General features: G+C 41.2%; 1 protein-coding gene across 5 annotated transcripts in view; it reads right to left on the bottom strand.

Moving 5' to 3' along the window:
* The window catches only part of KDM4B (lysine demethylase 4B), a 92047-nt gene that overhangs the window by 55073 nt on the left and 15413 nt on the right, over positions 1 to 21561 (bottom strand). For all 5 annotated transcript variants that reach the window (XM_080382512.1, XM_080382513.1, XM_080382511.1 and 2 more), the window contains exons 3-5: positions 20130 to 20305; positions 19111 to 19225; positions 16835 to 17028 (exon numbers count right to left, since the gene is read on the bottom strand). In XM_080382512.1, coding sequence (XP_080238638.1) covers positions 16835 to 17028; positions 19111 to 19225; positions 20130 to 20305 — 485 coding nt within the window. The remainder of the gene's footprint in view (positions 1 to 16834; positions 17029 to 19110; positions 19226 to 20129; positions 20306 to 21561) is intronic.

Here is a 21561-nt window from a genome sequence, read left to right as displayed (position 1 = left end):
CAGTTTTGTTAGATTAGGAGTAAAAAGAGCACAAAAAAATTTGTAACATGGAGGGGGGGATTTCCCCACAAGTGCGAAGTACTGAACGTAACTCTGGAAAAATGATCAGCTGCCTAAAATCACACACAAGCCTAATGGCAATATTCTCCTGTGATCACTGGAAAACAGCGACAAGAGTTCTTCTAAACCAACACTGCCATGCGAAAAGATGATGCACTAGGCTATGGAAAAATGCAGACCGTCCACTTCCATCACTCAGGGGCCTTCCAAGCTCTTCTGCGCGTGGAACAGCTCACAGCCACTGCACATGCGCTCAGCCCGCTGCAGACAGTTAAGAACAAGAAATTTCTGTTTTCTTACAGGCAATGTGGACACTTCAGTGTGCGTTCGCGTAAGGAAGAAGTTAAGAACAACTTAAAAAAAACCTGCAAAAGCATTCCTATTAGTTGCAGAAAGTGCCATGTGCAACAATTATTTACAAAAATCAGGAAAGTTTGAATCTGTTGGTTTTCCTCCCAAAAGTTGTTGTTACCTTACTGCTTTGAAGTTAAACTACCTCAATAGTCACAGAACCAAAATCAGGCAACTAAGATGTTATGCACTCAGGTTATACCGAGGGTACTAAATACCATGATACACTTAAAACACGTTTAACATGATGACACACATAATAAAGTCAATGGAATTTTGTAAATTATATCGTTTACATACAGCGCCAAATTAAATGTGGCTCTCACACCATTTATTTTTTTTTACAGAATTTTGAAAATTTACATTTGTGAGAATGACATTTATTGCCAGCTATAACTTTTGTTCAGCGTGAATAATAAAAAATGCATTATTTTTGTTATTTCCAATAAAGATGTCAAACCATCACGTCTCATTATTACAAACTGAAAACAGGATATTGTAGCAGGCAACCATGTGATCTCTGCAACAGGTAAACGGTATTGCTCTACTTATGATAGGATCTCTCAAAATACACTTGATTTTAGAGGACTTTGAGCCAGTCCCCTTGCTCAGCTTCTGAATTTTCAAGTCTAAAGTTTATCAACAATGTAAGGAGAAATAGATAGAAGTCATATCCCATATTGCTTTTGTACAAAACCAGTATTTACCTATTGTGGTCTGGCAGGCTAGAAAGGATAACAAAGGACAGAAATCATACATAGGATGCTTCAAGACGTAGACATTAAGCCGATTTAAACTGATGGCTTAAAAAAAAAATCCAAGGGAAAACACTATGTAGTACCTAATCTTGTAAAATAATAAATGCAGCAATGGACTCCCAACATCCTCCGACCAAAGTTTGACAGTGCCTTAAACTGCATAATTATAAAACAATTCAATTTCATTTGCCTGGGACAAAGCTAGTAGCTTTCATTTTACAAAGACCATTCATCACTTACATAAATGTGATAAAACTAATCCTGATCCAAAGCTCCTTTGTGGGATTAATGGCCCTTAAAACAGGGAAATGAGACATTCCATTCCTTCTGGGAAAAATGCTGAAGGATTGGGAAAGAACTAATTTATGGCTACAAGGCTGCCAATGATTAATGTAATATCCCCAGTCTACAATGCAACCTTCACTTAATTAGTGCCTGTAATTGGGAGTTGTAAAGATAAGATTAATTGAATCTTGAGGATGTTAAAAGTTTAATACATTGGAACATGGTTATTGTGTTATCTGAAACTGCAGACTGCAAAAAGCCAAGCTGAGCTTTGGAGAAAACGGTCCATGGAGAGACAAAGAAAAAGGACTTGCTTGGATAGAAACCAGCAAGAGAGGAGGAATTTCCAGCTTATAAAAAAGAACTATGTGTAATAATATACAAATCAGAATACTCTACCACAGAACAGCCTCCTGGCAATAGCTGACTCCAATTTTAGAAATTAACTTTTGTGTTTGAGCCGGTCTTTTAGGAAGCAAAGCCTATACATCCTTATACATCTATTCTGAGGAATTAAAAAAATTAACTGCAGAAGAGAATGAGAAGTAGGTCAAATTCTGCTTTAAGTTACACTCACAAATCTGACCGATTTACATAAAGATAGGCAATAAAGAAAGAATTTGGACTGCTATTTAAAATCAGCAACAGAAGGCTTCGGCAAGTATCGCACAGATTGAGCTAGCTAGCTCAACCTAGACAGAAAATGATTGATTACAAGGCAGAATAACAATGGAGGCGACACGGAAAGATTAAAAATTGCTGCAATCAAAGGAGTACTGTTACTGAGCACATAAACATCCATGAAGGGCTGGCTTTTGTGTACGACCTTATGGTACCATCCTCCTGCTTTCACTATGAAAAATGGCCAGGCACTTGTGGGGGACAAAAATCCTTGACAGAGGGAACTGACAAAATGCTGTCATTCAGTACGATTTGTTACTATCCCTCCTGCACCCACAGGCTGGGGCTTAGATCAACAGCAAAAACATCTTTAATTCCAGGGACAACTGACAAGATTATGCATGGCAAAGCACATCCAGTAATTGCCTTTTCTATATGCATGACCTTGAATACTTCAAGATTTTTTTAACCCACCAAATAGTATGGTTATTTTCCTTTAGCACCCCAGCCCAAATAATAAACATAGTAGGTTTCCTCTAGAAAAAAACCACAACACAAACAAACCAAAAAACAACCAACCCGCTCCACCCTATCAAAATCTTTTAAAAAAGCAGGCAAACAAACAAGACAAATCAAAACACATGTTAAATTACTTCCCTTCTCTGTCCCATTGAGATCATAGCACAAATACACTCCATGAAGACAAGGAAAAGGAGATGAAAAAAACCTCAAACAAGCAAAATACCACTTTTGTATCAATTGGCCAAAATAAACTACAGTTTCCACAAATTGAGCTGGGTCAAGACTACCAGACTCAGAACTTCCCAGCCCTTCACCCACGTTGACAGAAGCAGTTTCATCACATCTCTCTGCCTGAGCAAGACTCAATTAGTACAGAGCAGGATTAGCTTCGACCCAGCCGCGAGCTGACACTCCCTTTTAACCACAGCAAAGATGGAGCAAGGATTTTCCATCGCCCCAAACAAGCCAAAGTAAAGGGAAACAACGGTGGTAGCATAAGGGCTGTTAAAACATTTAAGAACCATTTTTTTATAGACTACTTCTGCTTCAGAGAAAGCATCTGCAACAGCCAACAGAAAGCACAACAGTGCTGAAAACGCTGACCTTGAGCCACTGCTTCAGGTGCCAAATCTGTCCCTTTGGGTTCAACCCGGTTCCCCAACGAAAGCGAAGTCTACGTACATAGTGCTAAACCAGCAACTGTGTTAAGATATATCGAGCTTCCAAGAAACTGGGCTTGCAAACAAACCAAGTGACTGATTTTTTAAGTACATACTTCCAAGGGTCAGCCTTGCAGTGACTGACCAAGACAAAGGGCCAAGCTTAACCTGAAAACCTGCCACTCAGCATTCTGCCGGATTACAGCATGAATAATGTCCTGCTGCGCTGCCAGGGAACACAAGATTTACAGAACGGGAAAAAAAATAAAATTTCAAGACAAGAAAAAGTTAAAGCTATATGACTCAAAATGTCATCTTACCCCAGAGTCAACAATCTGAAAGTAATATACTGATCCTTTTAAATTACATTTTTCTACTCTTTCTACCAAAACAAAGAAGGTCTCTGAAATAGATTAAGTATCACTTCTACAAATACGGAACTTACTGTTCTACATGAAAGACTTTCATCTTCCAAATTTGTTTCATGAAACCTAATTCCAGCATTTCTGATCTTTACTTCCATGTAATTTTTTGATTTCTTGAATATCCTGCAAAACTGTTGTAATTACCAGGCACCAGGGTCACAGGTCCACAAGGTATTTGCCCCAAAGCTACACATGTTAGACAAGCATTCCCCTACGGTGGTAGTTTGCCTTCGTTAACTTAAGTTTAACTGGACAGTCCCCTTTTTATCCTTAACACAAAAGAAAGATCCTTCCTATTTGCCATAAAGGATGTCATTAATAGCGTAATTTTCTTGGTGTTTTGTTTATTCCCCTGGAATGGCTTGATGGATACGGATAATTATCAGACTATAAAAGCCAGCAAATGTGCTATTTTCTATCGCTCTAAATCATCAAACAAATAAAGTGTGAAACAGCATTTCTGAATACAATTTTCCCCTCTAATGGCTTAGAATTATTATCAGGAACAATGAAAATAAATAAGCAAATGTCTTGCAAGTTAAGAATTAAACGAGTGTGGCAGTAAAAAAGAGCAGACGGACCATCCTGGGATACAAGGACCAGTTTAGAAGCCATTAAGGGATGGTTAACAGGGAGTTCACCACAGCAGCGGCAGCTTCCAGCATCAAGTGCTCTTCAGGGACTTTCCAGTCTAGCTCAGATTCTGTCCTCACCGCTGCTTCTTCAAAGGGGGTGCAATGCAATTTTGCCATCTTCTTGGCCACTGAACGCTATTAAAAACTTTACCCGTAACAAAGGCAGTCCTCAGCCTGCTCACACCCTGGCCGCAGGTTTCCTCCCTCTAAGACGAGCTGTTCTCTCCTGAAGCTATCACTAGCTCTGGCAGAGGACCAGACTGTCCCGTCCCTTAGTTCAACCTCCTCCAAAAGCTTCCAAGACCTTTTCTGGCTACAGTGACACACACACACGGAGAATTTCTGACAGTTACACCACCTTGCCTCCCCACCTCATTACACGTCAGTCTCTCCTTGCACCAACACAGAGCAATTAAGCAGTGATTAGACTACTAAACCTCATGCACCCACTCTCGACTGGAGACTGGGCACCATGGGCAGGAGGTTCAACCACAAGGCTTTGGAAATGTCACTTCAGTCCGACTCATGTGAGAAAGTAAGAAAGTTAATTTCACAGTGTCTGCACAAGGTCTGGCCAAACAAGCCCCACATAGTTTAACATGCTATAATTACTGAAATAAGGAACAGAAACCAAAACAGAACAGTGCATTTAAAATGCCTATGACCATGTGTCAGGCTGGGGGTTAGTTATCTGTCTTCAAAGCAGATTTATCTGTGCCAGGAATACTGACCCTTTGAAGATTCAAATGCCAACCTACTATCAGTCATGACAGCCAGAATAAAAAACTATTATTTCAATCTCTGCAAGACAAAGTGTGTCCATAAATGCATAATCTGAACCCTGACCTTCAACATCTTTAGCCCACATGACAGCAGCAATGCCTCCAAAGAAAACCCCCTAGTCTATCAAGAATATTTATCACCCAATAGAAACCATTAAGAACCACCACTACATACAGGGTAGTCCCTCATTTGCAACGTTTGCATCCTGCTCCTAAGGCCAAGTATTTCTGCCAGGTAAAACACTTAGAATATTACATCTCCTAGCAGTGTCAAATTAAAGCTCACAGCAACAAAAGCAGGGGTTTTCCACAATATGTTTAAGCTGTTTTGCAGCCTGTATGAAAGAAAACTAAAAAAATATATATATATATATATCACCAAAAAGAAAAGGCATTTCAACAAGAAGAATGGATTGCTCCATGAACAGCATTGTCATCTCCCTGCCTTTCATGCTCAGCTCTCTTTTTCTCACCTTTACTTTCCTCCATGTTCAACCTCTCTCCATCCCCCTCTCCCTCTCAGTTTGTTAAAAGACAGAAATCAACTCTCCTCCTCTTTGTCAATATCTGAGGTTACCCCACAGTAAAATTGTTGTAAGCATCCAGTTCCCCTCCTCAAGATCACCATTGGAAATTAAAATCTCTGGCCTCCCTCGTCCGTCCCCTTCTGTTGTGGCTCCTTTACATCAAGAATGCAAAACCCTGCTTTGGAGATAAGATCGCACATGGATCAGAGAGCTCCTTGTTCCTAGGAAAGAACCTTTATCAAGTGTCTGCAGTTTTATCTTTAATGGATCATTTTACAGGACAATAGATGATGGAATTCAGTATCTTTAACCAGCAGTGTCAATGATTTCAAATAATGGTATTTTTATTGAAATACACATAGGGAGAAAGATAAACACAGAGGCTGGGGAGTATCTGCTCAAAAAGCCATAATAAGGAGTAAATAGGTAATGACAGAACAAGATTACAACCACACAAACACACCAAATCAACCTGTCTTCTAAAGCTCGGAGAAAAATGAGCTCTGCAGACAGCTGCTCAAACACAGTCCTTTGGGAACCAGCACAGGAAGAAAATCAGGACAAAACCTGCTCAGAAAGGGCTGGCTAACAGTACGCGTTCTCAGCACTGGCACCGCAGCGCCTGATTCACTCTGTAAGATCTCTTTTCCACGTGCATCGCTGACTAATTATCAATCCCATTGCCAAGCACAATATGAAGAAACGGGAAGCAATTTTGCTAATAGAACAGTAAGCAAAATGAGAAACTTCCTCCCTCCCTCAAGAAACTAAGTCAGTGCAATAGCAAATCTCCATTTGTTTTCCAGTAACAACAGGCAGCAAATCTCAGCTCACTCTGGAGCTGGGACCAAATCCTTACGGGTTGACTATTGGGAGATTACAGTCAAACCTCACCTGTGTCGATCACACACTGCTAAAAGACTCTTTAACCATTCAATTCATAATGAGGCAGAAATGGTGTTGAAGAGGCATTAGTTTCAAGAACTGACATGAGACAGCAGCTTTTTAGAACTCCAATTTTAAAGCAAGTTGAATTTTCAAGAGGTACACCTGAACTCCTAACTACAAGATCTGCATGAAACAACCGGGCAATGAGCTACTTTCACAGTATTTCACTAATCCAAAATTCAATGAATACAAAAAGGAGATTTTTACAGAACTCAAATGCAATTTTTAAATACTATTTTAAACCAGAGAGTTTAATATGAACAACCATCTGCTCTTGGAAAGACTATCAATGTACCAGTCCAGTTAGCTTCATAGCAACAAACGCCAGGCACAAAGCAGAAAATTACAAATCACATTGGAGTGACTCTCCTTCCACATGTACAAAATAAACCCATCGTCTGCTTCTGCATCCAGTGAATCAGCAGCATGAAGGAGGTATTTTACTAAGAAAAGGTGTTTTGGGAAAAACATTATGAAATCATTTATCCATTCAGTTTGGCCAAGAAGATAATTAGTGTACAATTCAACAGAGATGAATGACTACAATATTCATCCCCTTGCCATTCTACATTATTTGTTTTGAAGAACCTGTTCACATTAGATTTATTTCCCAAAACTGGCAATCAGATTATTAATTACCGGTTGCTTTTTGTAGTGGATACTGTACAAATATAAAGAAAAGGGAAGATTATGCTTCAAAGACCTTGTGTTCTAAAAAAAAAAGCCACCTCACTGCAACTCAAGAAACAAGGGGAGAACAAGGTAACCAGGGGAGATCATCAGAAGATAAAGAGGAGTTGGACCTGTTGGAGCAAGTGCAGAGGTGGTCCCAAAGACCATCCAAGGGCTGGAGCACCTCTCCTACGCAGACAGGCTGGGAGAGCTGGGGGTGTTCAGCCTGGAGAAAGGAGGCCTTAGGGCACCTCCTGGTACCCAAAGGGGACCCACAGGGACGCTGGGGAGGGACTCTTTGTCAGGGAGTGTAGTGATAGGGGGAGGGGTAACAATTTTGAACTGAAAGAGGGGAGATTTAGATTAGATATAAAGAAAAAAATATTCACGGTGAGGGGAGTGAGGCACTGGCACACATTGCCCAGAGCAGCTGTGGATGCCCCATCCCTGGCAGTGCTCAAGGGCAGGTTGCACAGGGCTTGGAGCAACCTGGGCTGGTGGCAGGTGTCCCTTCCTGTAGCAGGGAGGCGTTAAGGTCCCTTCCAACCCAAACCGTTCTACAATCTTATGATTCACTGGGCTTAGGACACATGCTCCTGCTCACTGCCTTTGGAAAAAAAAATATGGATAATTGCTACAGAACAAAAGAAATCTGCTCACTAGTAATGAAAGGTATTTTTGGATTAGGAAACCCCTTGAGCTAGGGGCGCAATGCTTCTATACACACACACTTTTCTTTTTTGAGGAGAAAAAACCCCACATACCAAAGGTTTAATGCTCCTCACCCATCATCAAGCTGCAGTTTCAAACCACAGCTACTACTTTGAAGCCAGTGCCTATGCTCTTGTCAGCATCAAAGCTAGAAGTGTTACAACTAAGATTTGATAAAGATCAGAGACAGTTTGTAAAGTTTCCTTTATCTCTTCTACTTGATCCCCTTTGTCACATTGATTGGCCAATTAGAAATCAAGTGGATAGAAACCCGGCATATGTATTACTTGGAACATTAACTGGTTAACAATTGCACAGCGCTGGGACGATGCAGACTGCTATTTAAGTACTGTCATTACTATAGCCTTCTGCTATTTTAAACTACACTTGCACTGCACTTGGCATCACCTAACGTCAGTTTTCTCTGATTAGTAAAGAAACATCACCCCACCCCGATTTCTGCCAACGTGCTAACAAAATGTGAATAAAGACAAAGCTCTGCAGTACCACTGTCGGTTCCTTCTGGTCCTTCCAACCCCTGCTTTCCATGCCATACCATGCCAGAATTTGCAAGCTCAGTCTCCCACAGGGCCCAAGTCAGATCAGGCTGAAAGAGCTGTATGAAGCGTGGAAGCACATCTCCCTCCCATCTTGTCTCAGTGGCAGAGTGCACTGTTCAGAAGCCTCAGTTATTAAAACCAATCTGTGATCCTGTCAAACTTCCATAGATCTTCATTTCAAATCAGGCCTGAGCTTTGAGCAGACCCTTTCAAAACGCAAGAGTAAGCCGCAGCTAGAGCCTTCTTGGATCAAAGACATGCTGCTCTCGATCCAGACTGGGACCACTGAGCTGTGATGAATTATTAGTGCTGGTGGAAAGAGCAGTACACACAATAAACACTGTCAGCAGAGTAGAAGCCCATTTGCAGACACTACTCTAAAAACAAGGATGTGATCACAGATCAGCATCACCACCTGCCAAGATCATTATGGAAAGGTACAAAGACAAACCATAGATCAGAAGGATCTGCACTTTGCTAGGTTAGGCACAAGTCACAGATGAAACCCAACCTCTAAGAGCTTATAATTTCAGCAAACTGAACAGGCCCAGTAAAGATGGACATAAAATGCACAGACTGAAAACTAACATGGCAGCAAAGTACATACTAATACCAGTGTCTTTTGCAGTCGGTTTAGACAAGAGTAAGAAACATAAAGAGGACTCCATGGGGGGGGTGACATACACAGCACAAAACTGAGTGAGAGGAAAGGAGACCAAGTGGGTACAGGCAGCCAGCCGGCTGAGGTAGTTTCATCTGTTCTCAGACAGAGCAACAGTCCCTCCTCAGACAAGTTCCATAGCTGACCCCATCAGTCCAAGCCTCTGGCTTGATCTTCATAGCGTTTTCTCTCAAAACTAGATGAGGGTGAATGAAGAAAGGCAACACACCAGACCTGCCTCCCCAGAATGCCACGCCTTCTCTGCATCAGAAAAATTATCTTTTAATAATCTGTCTGCAACAGCATAATAAAACACAACAAAACTCCAAGTCTATTAAAAAGAAAAATCTCCACTATTCCAATTGCAGGCACCCAATTGGGAAGACAATCCACATCACACAAGTTAGAACTCCTTCCGTCTCCGTATTTTAGAGCAGACGCTCAGCTAGCACCATTCCCTTTCTAACGAGCTTTACATCATCCTTCACCCACAGCACCACCTCCAGGACGCACAGCACGCCTCAGACCCGGAGGCAGCCCAGAGGAAGGCTTGTTTGAATAGGAGTAGTATAGTGTGGTTTATATTGATTAACTAATGTCTGCGGTATATGAAGCCTGAAAGGCTGTATTAATAACTCGCTGCTGCACTGCTCTCATTTATCAGTGAATTACAGGAGGATGCAACTCTGCATCTCAATATATCACTCCTTTCATGAATCTCAGAGCAAATCAACATGCACGTGGATTCTCAATGCAGAAAGCCTATTCCAAAGCAGCTTTCACCTAACAGTTTTGGAAGGGGTAGGAGAGTGGAAAGCTGCTTGGCCTGGCCAAACTTCATCTCACTTTCCTCTTACTGCTTTTAATGAATATCACTGTTCCTTCCTCTATCCCTTTATCAACAGAAAAGGGTCCTGCTTTGCCAAATCTGCCTGAGAGCAAATGGTGTTGCAGTTAATCTATAAATCAACCATCACCATAAATTCTACTCTTTCTCCGTCCAAAACTGCAGAGCTGTAAAACAGATTACACGGGATAGCAGAGGCAGGAAGGAAATTTGTGAGCTGCAAGGAGTCCATCATGGCCAAATGGCCTTCCCCTGCCCCTCCTTTCTCCCCCAGTCCACCCCAACAAGCCTATAAATCTCTTATTGTCAGGCGTGGAACACACAAACAGCAAACGTGCACACACATTTAAGAGCAAGGCAACCTCACACACTTTGTATGGAAGGCTGGTGCAGACCTTGGGGGATCAAGAGAGGAAAGGCTGCAGTCTTCTTCTAAATTCCCCTAACGCCAAGAAACAGGAAAAGTCAGGGGAAAAAAAAGTATCCATATGGAGCAAAATGAAAAGTCAGAGTGTAGCAAATTCAGAGTCCTCAGTTCCCTCAAGGGCAAAACACACATGTGATCCCAGGTAATCTAGCTTCAAGAAACTCACAGGATCTCCAGGGTGCAAGGGCTACTGAGATCCCAACAATCAAGACTTATAATCACATCTGATCAATTCAGCAACTCAACCACCTCATGCAATGGCCTCCTAAGGAAGTGTAATAGTTAGAAGGCAATAAATGATGCAAGGGACAAGTGCCCTTCCCCCCTGCGGCCACACAATTCAGTATCAAACATGAAACCCAGCTGCTTTAAATGAGATTACATCAAGCTCCCAACAAACTGCAACATATGTGAGAGTGTGTTAAAGCAGAGGGATGGTGCAGCATGCCACGTGGGGGAAATGGGGATAAGGACCCTGCATCCTGCATGGAAAAGGCAGGAGAGAAGCTGCAAGAGTTAAGCTCCATGGCTGTATTAGGTCATTTTCATTCTCCAAGATAGTTTTCCAGGGACTAACGTTTTCTGCCCTGGGGGGAAGGATAGGACAAAAGTACCGATTAAGACAGCTGCAATGTTCCCTAAGAAGGGAGCAACATGAAAAATAAAACAATGAAAAATAAAATCAGCAGTGTGATTCTCAGCACTTCATATCTGCAGCTACTTTAGTATATGCTTTCAGCCAAGAATACAGAGCGCTCCTTTTACAATCCTCTCCCAGGGGAACAATCATGTCTTGCTTTAAATCTCCCCATCACATCACTGTTAAAAAACGTAAGCTTTCCCTGTTGATGGTGGCATCAGTTACAGATACTACAAATTTATTAAACTGTAGGTATTACAAGCAAGTCCTTCGATGGACTTGTTTTCCTCGATTCCTACAGACTTACCCGACATTGGGAACCTTGCTAGATACCTGGAGGAATGGAAGCAGAAATTCTAAAACACTTTAACCAACCAAGTTTTCAGGTAACTATGTACTTTCAAGTGAGTAGTCTTTAGACTTTTACAAGTCAGAATTCTAGAAGTGTTTTTTTTTTTAAATGTAATTGTATCTGTGACCAGTGCTTTCAACTAATCGTATTATTTTAAAAGTTCCTTTGGTAATTCGTCCTTAGTTCTGCCTAAAGTGCTGTTCTGGCATAAAGTGTACTTTGTGATATCAAAGTCAAACAGATTATGCATGATCCACTTTCAGCAAGGGAATGTTTTGGAGAGGAGACCATATAACTTTAAGCTAAAGCTGGTTCCTTATTTTAATTAAATGAGATTAAGCATCCATCATGATAAGGAAACAGGGACATTTCATAAAAATCAATTACCATCCTCACTGTCACTCTGGTTTAACATATGCAGTTTCCAAAAGAAAGAATACAGTATAACATCCCATTAGTACTTACAGAATGTATATTAAATATTATACAGCAAGATCAGTCACAAAATATCTGAGGAAAAATAACCTTATTACCCAGTCAGGTGTTGCAGTGTTGACAAAACAAGATAGAGACATTACACCTCCAAAATATATCCATCAAATTCACATTATTGAGATTTAAAGTTTCCTTCAGCACTTCCCTACCACAGCAAGCCCTCAAGGTAGGTACTGCACATTTTTATAGAAATGAAACGAAGTGATGGTGGAGTATCGCAGTGTTTAAAAATAAGCTTTTGAAATTGCAAGGGCTGAGAAGCATACGTTCCTCAATAAAATGCTATTATAACCATGAAGTATGAGGCTTGGCATTCAGTTTTGTTGCTTCTGTCATTATAAAAATCAGTCTTCTGTCAGCATCTTTTGATAATATGCTCTTACGTTAGATCTCAGCATATGAACATATAAGGTAATTATACATAATATGTATAATTGATACAGTAAAAACTCCTACCACAAGAGGTTTAATATAGGCTGCAAAATCAAGAGAGACTATGAAAAGGTTGTAATTAAACTACTAATGGGAGAGGGACATTTTATTGTCATCTGAGAAAAAAGCAAGCAAGCAAGCAACTCAATCTGGCAGCTCCCTGCCCGAGAAGCTTAACATGAAGTTACACAACAGCTCCTAATTCCTGGTATTTTTGATGGAAAGTGCCCACACCTTTCAGGCTACCTCTTCAGCCTGTCAGACTGATTTTCCAGCTAAAAAACAACAGCAGTGTGACTACAATGTAGACCAGATGCATACGCCTGAGAAACGGTGCATCAGAAGAGATTATCATCTTCAATATGAGGCAAGTATAACCCGAAAGGGGCAGCATAGGTATCTTTGCAGCAGCAGTCATTACGGCTAAAGATATATAACAGTGCTCATTCTTCTTGGTATACAAGAAGACAGAATTTAACAAATAAATGCACTGCAATGTACAGGTATAGATAAATCACTTCGTGAGATGGGAAAAGCAGGAAAAAAAAAAGCTGTCTTCCATTACCCCCTTTCCTCTCCCTCATCACTGGATGACCCTTTACTGCTCAAGTACTTCACTTAGCACTGAACGATTTTTCACCCTGCACCCCCCGAGACACAACTCTGTGTAGACAACTCATATTGCTGCAGCCTGTTCTACTCTGCTTACGGAAAGAAACAGCACCAGAAAGTGTTGGCAGCAGGACTTCTCTGCAGTGACAGAGACACACATTAATCAAGGAGCTGTATGACGAAGCAGATGCTCATTAGGTTATACAAAGAAGCCACCTTCAGCTGTTGAGGTGCAGACATTTATTTTAACTGTAATCCCAACAGCCCCCAAAGCACCTGTTTTATAAGAGGTATAACCCAAAATTCCAGAGACAGAAGTGAGAGACACATACAAAATAATACTTCAATAACTATCTCCCTGACCCATGAGCCAGATTCCTGTCTCAGCTTATCTCTGTCCACTGAGGTGGCTTCTCATGGTCCAAACATACCACCCAGACCTCCCCGAGAAGGTACTTCACCTCTTCCACAGCAAATAAACATTGAATTTTCTTGTAGAACACACTTGAATGAGGTCTGGCAACCTCAATCGGCCCGATTCCTTCCTCACCTTGCCTTCATAAGGAAACAGAGCTGGTGGCTTCTCACCACTCCTACACGCTACCCTGAAAAGCAGGGCTTCTGTCGCACAACCTGGAATAAAGTAGCCTAAGATAATTTATGAGAGACATGAAGAAAGAGTTATGGTTTTAAACACAATTTTGAAGTAGAATACTACCAATACACAGAGTGCTTGGTTTCACTATATAAATATCTCTGACAGCCCAAACAATAACTCTGCATCTTATTTTAGAGCTCAGCCCCAAACCGGTAGACTTCGTAACTCTCCATACTCCTGCTATTCCCCGAGGTGCTTCTAAGATGATCACTGTCAGAGTCAGAGAGTCTATAAAAAGGATGGAGGAAGCTGGGAAATTTCCGCAGAGGTGGTGCCAGAAAAACAGAACTAACATTTTAGCCATCCTTGAGCAAAGCCAGGCTGCGCCGCCGGCATCTCATCACCGCAGCCCAAGAGCTCCCCCAGCCGAGCTCCGGGATGGACGGCTTGTCATCGCGGGTACCCGGAGCGTTCCGGGGCTGCTCAAAGGGGTTCACATTCGCTCTTCCCAAGCCAATGCTTGTTCAGAGAGGAGCGTGAGAACTCGTCAGCAGAAGCTGTCATAGTGGAAAACAAGGAAGAAACGACTCGGGCAAGCGGCATACTCCTGCCTTATGCTTAAGGGAACGGTGGGGGGGGGGGCTGCCAAACCAGCATGGCGTCCTGTCACAATGTATCTAGTTCTGTTACACACTGTCATCTATTTAAAAAAAAACTCCACTGAACGGGAAAACGTTTTGCCCAAAACATGGTATGACCTCAAAATCCTTTGTTTTCCCCCAGCTGTGTAAGGTTTCTAGAACCAGTTACTGTAAAAGAACTATACAAACACAGAATGGTTGGTTAAAAATCATCCCCTCCTGAGTAAATACTTTTTTAAAAACCACCAAACCCACAAAAAAAACAACCAAACAACCAACCAAAAAACAACCAGATGCAGAGCATGTTCCTGCTTTGATTTTTAACCAGCAACACCTGAGCTCTTTTAGGTTTTTATGATTTCTCTTCTCTGTTCCAAACAAGCAGTAGTGACTGAACATTTCAACCGCTGAAACCCTTCTTAGGGGAATATTAGGTGTTCCCCAGCATCTCCTCAAAATCCTCAGAAGATTAGACAGAAATAAGAGCTACCAAGAACTTGTAAGATCTGATATGTGCCAGATACAAGTTTCCATCTACAATTTCTACCTCTTTCTGATTCTTAACCTCTTCACACAAACACACTACACAAAGCTGTTTCAGGTTTTCCTGTCTGGACGTTTGTTTGTTTCTCTACTACGCAATCTGTATTCCCCACGGAAACAAAAGCAAACATAAAGACATAAGGAAAAAACTCTGTTTAGTAAAGATGAGGCAACAGCTTCATGCAATGACTTTATCATCTTATAATGTACACAGTATGTGAAGATACGCACACATTGTATCTATAGTATTAAAAAAAAAACCACCTCAAAAAACACCCAAATCACCAGAAACCCCCAAAACATGACCAAACCAAACAACTTCATGATGTTCTTAAGATGCACGCAAGCAGAAAAACAGTTTAGGTCAAGCTAGAAATACTTCATCTATACTTCATTTAGCATCTGTTCTCGTAACTGTTGCTCACAATGTGAGAGTCTGCGGAACAGCCGTTATTTTCATACCATAACCAGCTTCTTTTTTCAAGGTCATCTGTTCCGATTTCCACTTTTTGAAAGCAATAACCCTATTCTGGGCTCGGAACAAAACGCAAGATGATGACAGATGAGGCAGAACTGTAACACTCAGGGAGGAAAGGAGCAGTCAGAGGCAGCCATGATCGCACGACCCTAACGCAAACGTCAGGTCAGATGCTCGTACAACTCTGAGCAGCCAGCTCTTTGGTGCTGACATGCTGAGACCACCACACTGAAGGCTACACTGGCTTTGCTGGTGGTCGCTGTGCTGTATGGGCAAAGGAGAGGCAGTGCTTCTCGCGTGCTGGTGGCACCATCTACTGGGAACAGGAACCAAATAAACAGGGCTCTGAATGAACACTTCTGAAGCTGAAGGAAAAACCTGACAGCATCTAAACTAAGAGCATGTCACATTTCATTTGTAAGCCAGAGACATGTTTCTTGAGATCAAGCTTGTTTAAACAGAGGTAGCATAAGAGATTCTGCAAATTCCTTGCACATCTGCCTGAAAGGGGGAGACTAAGGATCAGGTATGCTGAGGAAACACATTTTCTGACACGTTGGAAAGATTTTTTAAATTCACATTAAGACTATAGCTGGATGTTACAGATTCAGCCCCTCCCTTCCACTCCCTTTCAAGATTAAAAGAACACTATATCCATTCATTACAGCCTCTTTGCTGTCGGTAGCTTTTATATGCCCACAGGCACTAACAGCCTGGAGATACTTGGTGTCACTGGGGACTCATATCACAGAGAGATGGGAGGATCTCGTCTGCCACTGCCAGGGCACAATGACAGCAGCTTCACAATGACATTTAAGCTCTAATTTGCACGCAAATGTCAATATTTATTAGTCACATCAAGATCTTCAGCAAAGCTCTTCTGGGTTGCTAAGTCTCTGTGGTTATACTTTTAAGTAGGAGGCTTGAGAAAGAAGAACACAGACTCTTGGTAACTTATTTCAGATTTCTCAGGTTGTTAATTTCATCCTTATCTACTGGTCATTTTTGTGGAAAGTTATTTCCAACCAGTCTATGCATCAGCCATGTTGAAAAATGCTTACTGTTAGAATTTCTAAGAACTAACCATGAAAAAGCAACCCTTTGACCTACCTTATCCCTGGAGTTGTAAGCATATTTACACATTTAAATAATGGAAATTTTAAAGTAACAGATGTTTCCTGCCTACAGCACAATCCAAGTGCAACAGTCTTTCATTATTAAAGTGCATCTGAAGCAACCACACATTCCCATCACGATTTGCTCTCCCATATTGGTGGGAGTGCTCTCCTGCACATTAGTTCTCAAAAATCCCCAAGTGTTGAAACCTGTTTTTAATCATGGTGTCAGCAAGTCTCCCTAATTCTACTGCTTTTCTAGAAAGTTAGAATTAGGCCTCTGAGCAAGTCAGCATGAAAGAAAGTGTTGAGTAGGAGAGGAGCAAAAAATAAAATAAAAAAAAAAAAAAAAAGGAGGAAGTGAGAGATTAGTAAGCCTAATGGGATCAGGTAGATGTGAAGAAAAGGATATTGCAGTGGTCTCTAAGAAGAGGGCAAAGGTACGCAGCCACCATCTATTAGTGCTCTGTCACTTACCAGGATTTTGGCTCCCCAAAATGCAAGTAGTTGATACTGTAGAGATCCATGTCCTCTGTATGCCAAGCAAACGTTGTCTTCCACATCCCAAAGTAGAGGTAGGGAGTGTTTACACCTTCTATGATAATGCCACACTCGTGTTCCACCATGTCTAAGAGGGTATTCAGATTGCCAATATTCCATTCTTCCACATCCTGTAATTTGGGATAAATGGTTTGTATTGGAGCAGATCAGGACTTGCTATAGCAGAGTAACAGCCCACAGCTTCCTTTCAATGCCTTAAAACGTGGATATCCTAGTGTTATTTGTGTTAATTTAATTCCACCTCCTTCCAGAACGCTTACTTTTAATGTTCATCAATAACCATGAAAAGCATGCCTTACCGCTACTTCATGGCAAAGGAATTGATTGCTAACTTCTCACTAAATGTGTTCTCTGAAGAGGCACTTGTACTACGCAATACCCTACTATTAAATAACTGTTCTACTACTAAACACAAGATAAACCAAGGGTAAAATACACTTCTCTCAATGATATATTCCATCCAGATGTTCTTCACCTGATGAACACATAGCAGCTAGACTTCAAGGTGGCCAAAGTGGCAGAGACCTGTACCTCAGCTCAGTGCTTCACAGAAAGAGCAGGGAAGACAGCCTTCTTGTTGTCAACATTCAAACAGAAAAAGCAGTAAGATGTTCTACATCTGAAAGCTGGCTTTCTCTACTTCAGTATGAAATGGTGAAGTCGCATAAACTGGTATAAATCTCTAACCTTGAGATGACCCGAGAGTAATAGCCTCCAAAAGGAAACCAAGAGTCTGCTTCACACCCCTTTCCCCAGCCTACTTAACACGCATGCAAGTCACTGGTAAGTATGCGAGCAATCCCAGCTTCATGCTGCTTGCAGGAGTAACTGCAGGACAGTGAAACACAGGCTGCTCAATCCTGAAACTTTCTACATCAACCTGAAAAAAAAAATAATCACCCAGGGGCAGGGAGGAAATGGCTAAAAAGCGAGATGAAAAGTGAGACAATGCAGAGGAAGAATGTGTTTCATGACTCTCACACCTCAATACTTGCAGCAATGTCAGTAATTGGGCAATAGGAAATGTTCTTTAGGTGTGACTGGTGATTCAACTACTTAATTTCTGCTTATAGGAACCTGAAGGAAATAGAAGGCAACACAATGTGTATTCAGTACACTGCAGAAGCTACTTCTCCTGAAGTTTGCATTCGTGCCTGGTTATGTCACCTCCCCTTGGTCATATCATGGACAAGAATGTGAAATTCTCATCAAAGTACCAAATACTATGGATAACTTTGATGTCCATGGCTGTGAAGACCTCAGATATCTATGTGTATCCCAAATAATTCCATCTTAAACCATGTTGATAATAAACTCTTACATTAACATTCAGTTTATACTGCAGACAATCAGACAACACTCCAAAAAAGGGCCACCTTCCCCTCAAAAGGAAACTACAGAGAAAGGGCACTGCTTTAAATTATCTGCCTAAACAGAGCAAGAAGATAAGCAACCTTTATCATTTACAGCAGAAGAAACAGCAACAGAGTTACTTTAAGCCTAGGATGCAATTTCACAAAGGAAAAGCTTAAACAATTTGAATTGTAAAATAATTTAGCGCACAGGTGCATTGCATCCCAATATAGCTGCCTACAAAGGAAAAATCCAAATGCAAATACTTTCGTTGTGTTAAGAATCAAAAGTATTTTTGATTAAGCACCCAATTTCTTAAAATGCTGCTTTTTTCTGGCTCTCGAAGATGCTTCAGCAGAAATAGCTATTTTATCCCCTTTTTAAAAATAGGAAATAAAGAAGACAAAACAAAACACAAACCCAAACCCTAGCATAATAGGGATCAGGATCAGCAGCTTACTTTTAATTTACCTGCATGCCATCACATACATCTGGGCACAACATTATACCAGTCCAGGTTTTTTTAACAAACTTTTCTGCAAGCTAGATACAATTTCTGGCCACACGCTTTGTAAGAAATCATTTAAATTACTTTTTTCCTCATTTTTCTAGTAAAACTAAACTTTTCACAGCTTCCACTGACTCTGTTACCTTAAAACTCTGGGGAAGGTGGAAAGTTTAGTCACACTTCCATAATGAGGGAAAAATAAAGATATTACTTTTTTTTTTTAAGACTGCTAATCAAATAAATACTGAATTACTCTTCCTTAATGAGAAAAGAGCAACAAGGAAGTCAGTGTCCATATTTAAAATAAATAAAACAGAAGCATTTAACTTACTGCATCATATAGTGAGCCACTGATATCAGCCCCATAAATTGGTGAGACAAAAGTGAGATTCTTCCAGTACTTGCGCTCCAAGTCTTCAAAATCTTGATGGCGTGGAGTACAATACCTGATAAGAACATGGAAAAGGTAAGAATGTAAGACCACCTAAGGAACACTCATCACAGACGGATGAATGACTGAAAAGAAGCATGCATTTCAAAGTAGGCACACTCAGGAGGTTATTGAAGGTGCACTTCATTTTTAATTCTGCTCAGATTAATACCATGTATTGCCTTTTACACCTTTCTACAAAACCTCTTTGCGCACACTGACAAACAGGATGTGCACTTACGTGAAGCACCAGATGCCCACCCTAAAGACACCTGAGATGCAGTTTTACACAGGGAGCTGAAGGCAGGTAAAGCACTCAGGTGTATGCTGCATTAGCAGTATTTCAAAGTTGATTGCATAATGCCAGCATTGCTCAAGTTAAAACACAAGGTACCCCAGAGCATTAAGAGAGTGACTCTGGAAAAAGGATGCCACTGCGGTTGGTATCAGTTGGCTTGTCCCAGCTAACTGAAGCGCTCTGCAAAGTTCCCAGGCACTTTGGAAGACACTCACGTTACTAATAATGGCTCAGGCACCCCATGATATTTGCATTTCTACCTCAGCATTTTCCAGAAATTTTCTGGATTGAATGGGAAATGAAACCCATTTTCCAGAACAACCATTAATACATTGAGAACTCTCCTTTGAGTCCCAAGCCATTCTTTCCAGGTAGATTCTTAGCCAAATACTGACTTTGAAGAATCTTTCTATGTCAGCTCCCAGAAAAAGATCTAAGATACACCAAAACCCACAAACTTGTTTGAGATTCTGGATGTAAGCTTTCAAGAAAAAGCAATTTCCTCCAAAATGCTTCCTATTTAACAAGGCTGCATTTTCTTTTCAGCTTGATTCTAGAAAGAAAGGCTTTCCACACAACTCCCCCACTCACAACGAAAGCGCATCACTTAAGACCAACATACTTCTCACTATTAGCCAGACGCCGGTATTCTCCCACAGTCATAGGTTTCTTCTGTATATTATACTGGGTGAATAAGCCCGACTGTCCAGTAACCACCTGCTGAATAGGGGCTGGGATAACCATGTCATCTATGTCATCATAGGTTTTTCGGGGCTTCCATTCCTTAGGAGGTATCACCTAGAATTGGGAGGGGAAAAAAACACACACAAAAACAAACCATGTTCACAGCAGGCAAACACAACTTCAACTGAAGAAAAAGCTGTTTTAAGTGGAAGGCATTTCATCCTGCTGCTGCAGGTTATCAGATATCAGCAGCCTCTCAAATAACCAACACATATGACAAGACACCTGTTCTGCATCTGCTGAAGTACAGGACTAGCTGGCATAGTCAGAGGGCTGACAGCCTGCCTGCTAGCAATCCCACCAGCACAGTGTCACAGAAGGCGGCCAGTGATGATAAAAAGATAGTTATACCAAGGAAATACACTGCATGCCAGAAGGACTGCACATGCTTTCCCTCCAGAACAGCATTCCTCTCTCACCTACCATTCCACAGAGCTTCCTGAAGACTCCAGCAGCTTTATCAGTATGTTGCATATGTAGAAGTCCTTTTACAGTAGTCTAAACAACTACTCCATCTAGAAGATGACTTACATTAGGGTTTTCTTGAGGGGGTAGAGTTTGGGAGGGCGGTGTGTATCAGGGGTGTGTGTATCATTTGTTTAGGGTTTTTTTCTAACTAGGAAGGCTGAAAATCCTGTTGCATTAGTGCTGCTGATGTTCCTGTATTTGTAGGTGACACATCAGGGACCAACTCCTTAAACGAAAAGGGGTAAGGGGTAGAGAAGAATAAAAGGAAACCATCAGGAACACATCCAGACGCTTTCCTCACTCTTGGAGGCTGCGCAAAAAAACTGCTGCAAAGCAGTGCTGAACCTGGAAGAAAAAGCTGCGATTTTAAACAGAAGGGCTGCCAACAATTCTAGGCTCAAGATCAGAGAACAATCAGTAGGACATTCAGCGGGCATGTGGAATGAAAAAATAAAATATCTGCAATCTAATTTGCTGTAAGGATTAACCAAAAAAAGTTAGGGGAACTGGAGAACAAGTTACTGATTTTTGTGGGAATGGCTCCTCCAGGATATGATGAGCCCTGCATCCATTACAAGGCTCTGAACTGCAGTTGCAACAGAGACATACAAAAATTAACTTGAAATGCTTAGATGTAGTCCTACAAGTAGAGTAATTTCTTTACAACATCTGGAATTCACCAACAACCTTTATTTTAATAATCTACCCTAGCAGACTCACAGAACTTAATTGCTAGTACACTTGAGTGGACAAGGAAACATTTCACAGAGAGCTTTTTATCAATACCCAGCTCTACTTAGAACTGTAATAAAAACAGTAATTGACCTGTGTTTTAGAAGAAA

Source organism: Falco punctatus, assembly GCF_963210335.1.
Source record: "Falco punctatus genome assembly, chromosome: 4".
Taxonomy (NCBI): Eukaryota; Metazoa; Chordata; class Aves; order Falconiformes; family Falconidae; genus Falco; species Falco punctatus.
The sequence above is the reverse complement of the archived record's forward strand: the minus strand, read 5'-3'. Positions and strand labels throughout refer to the sequence as shown.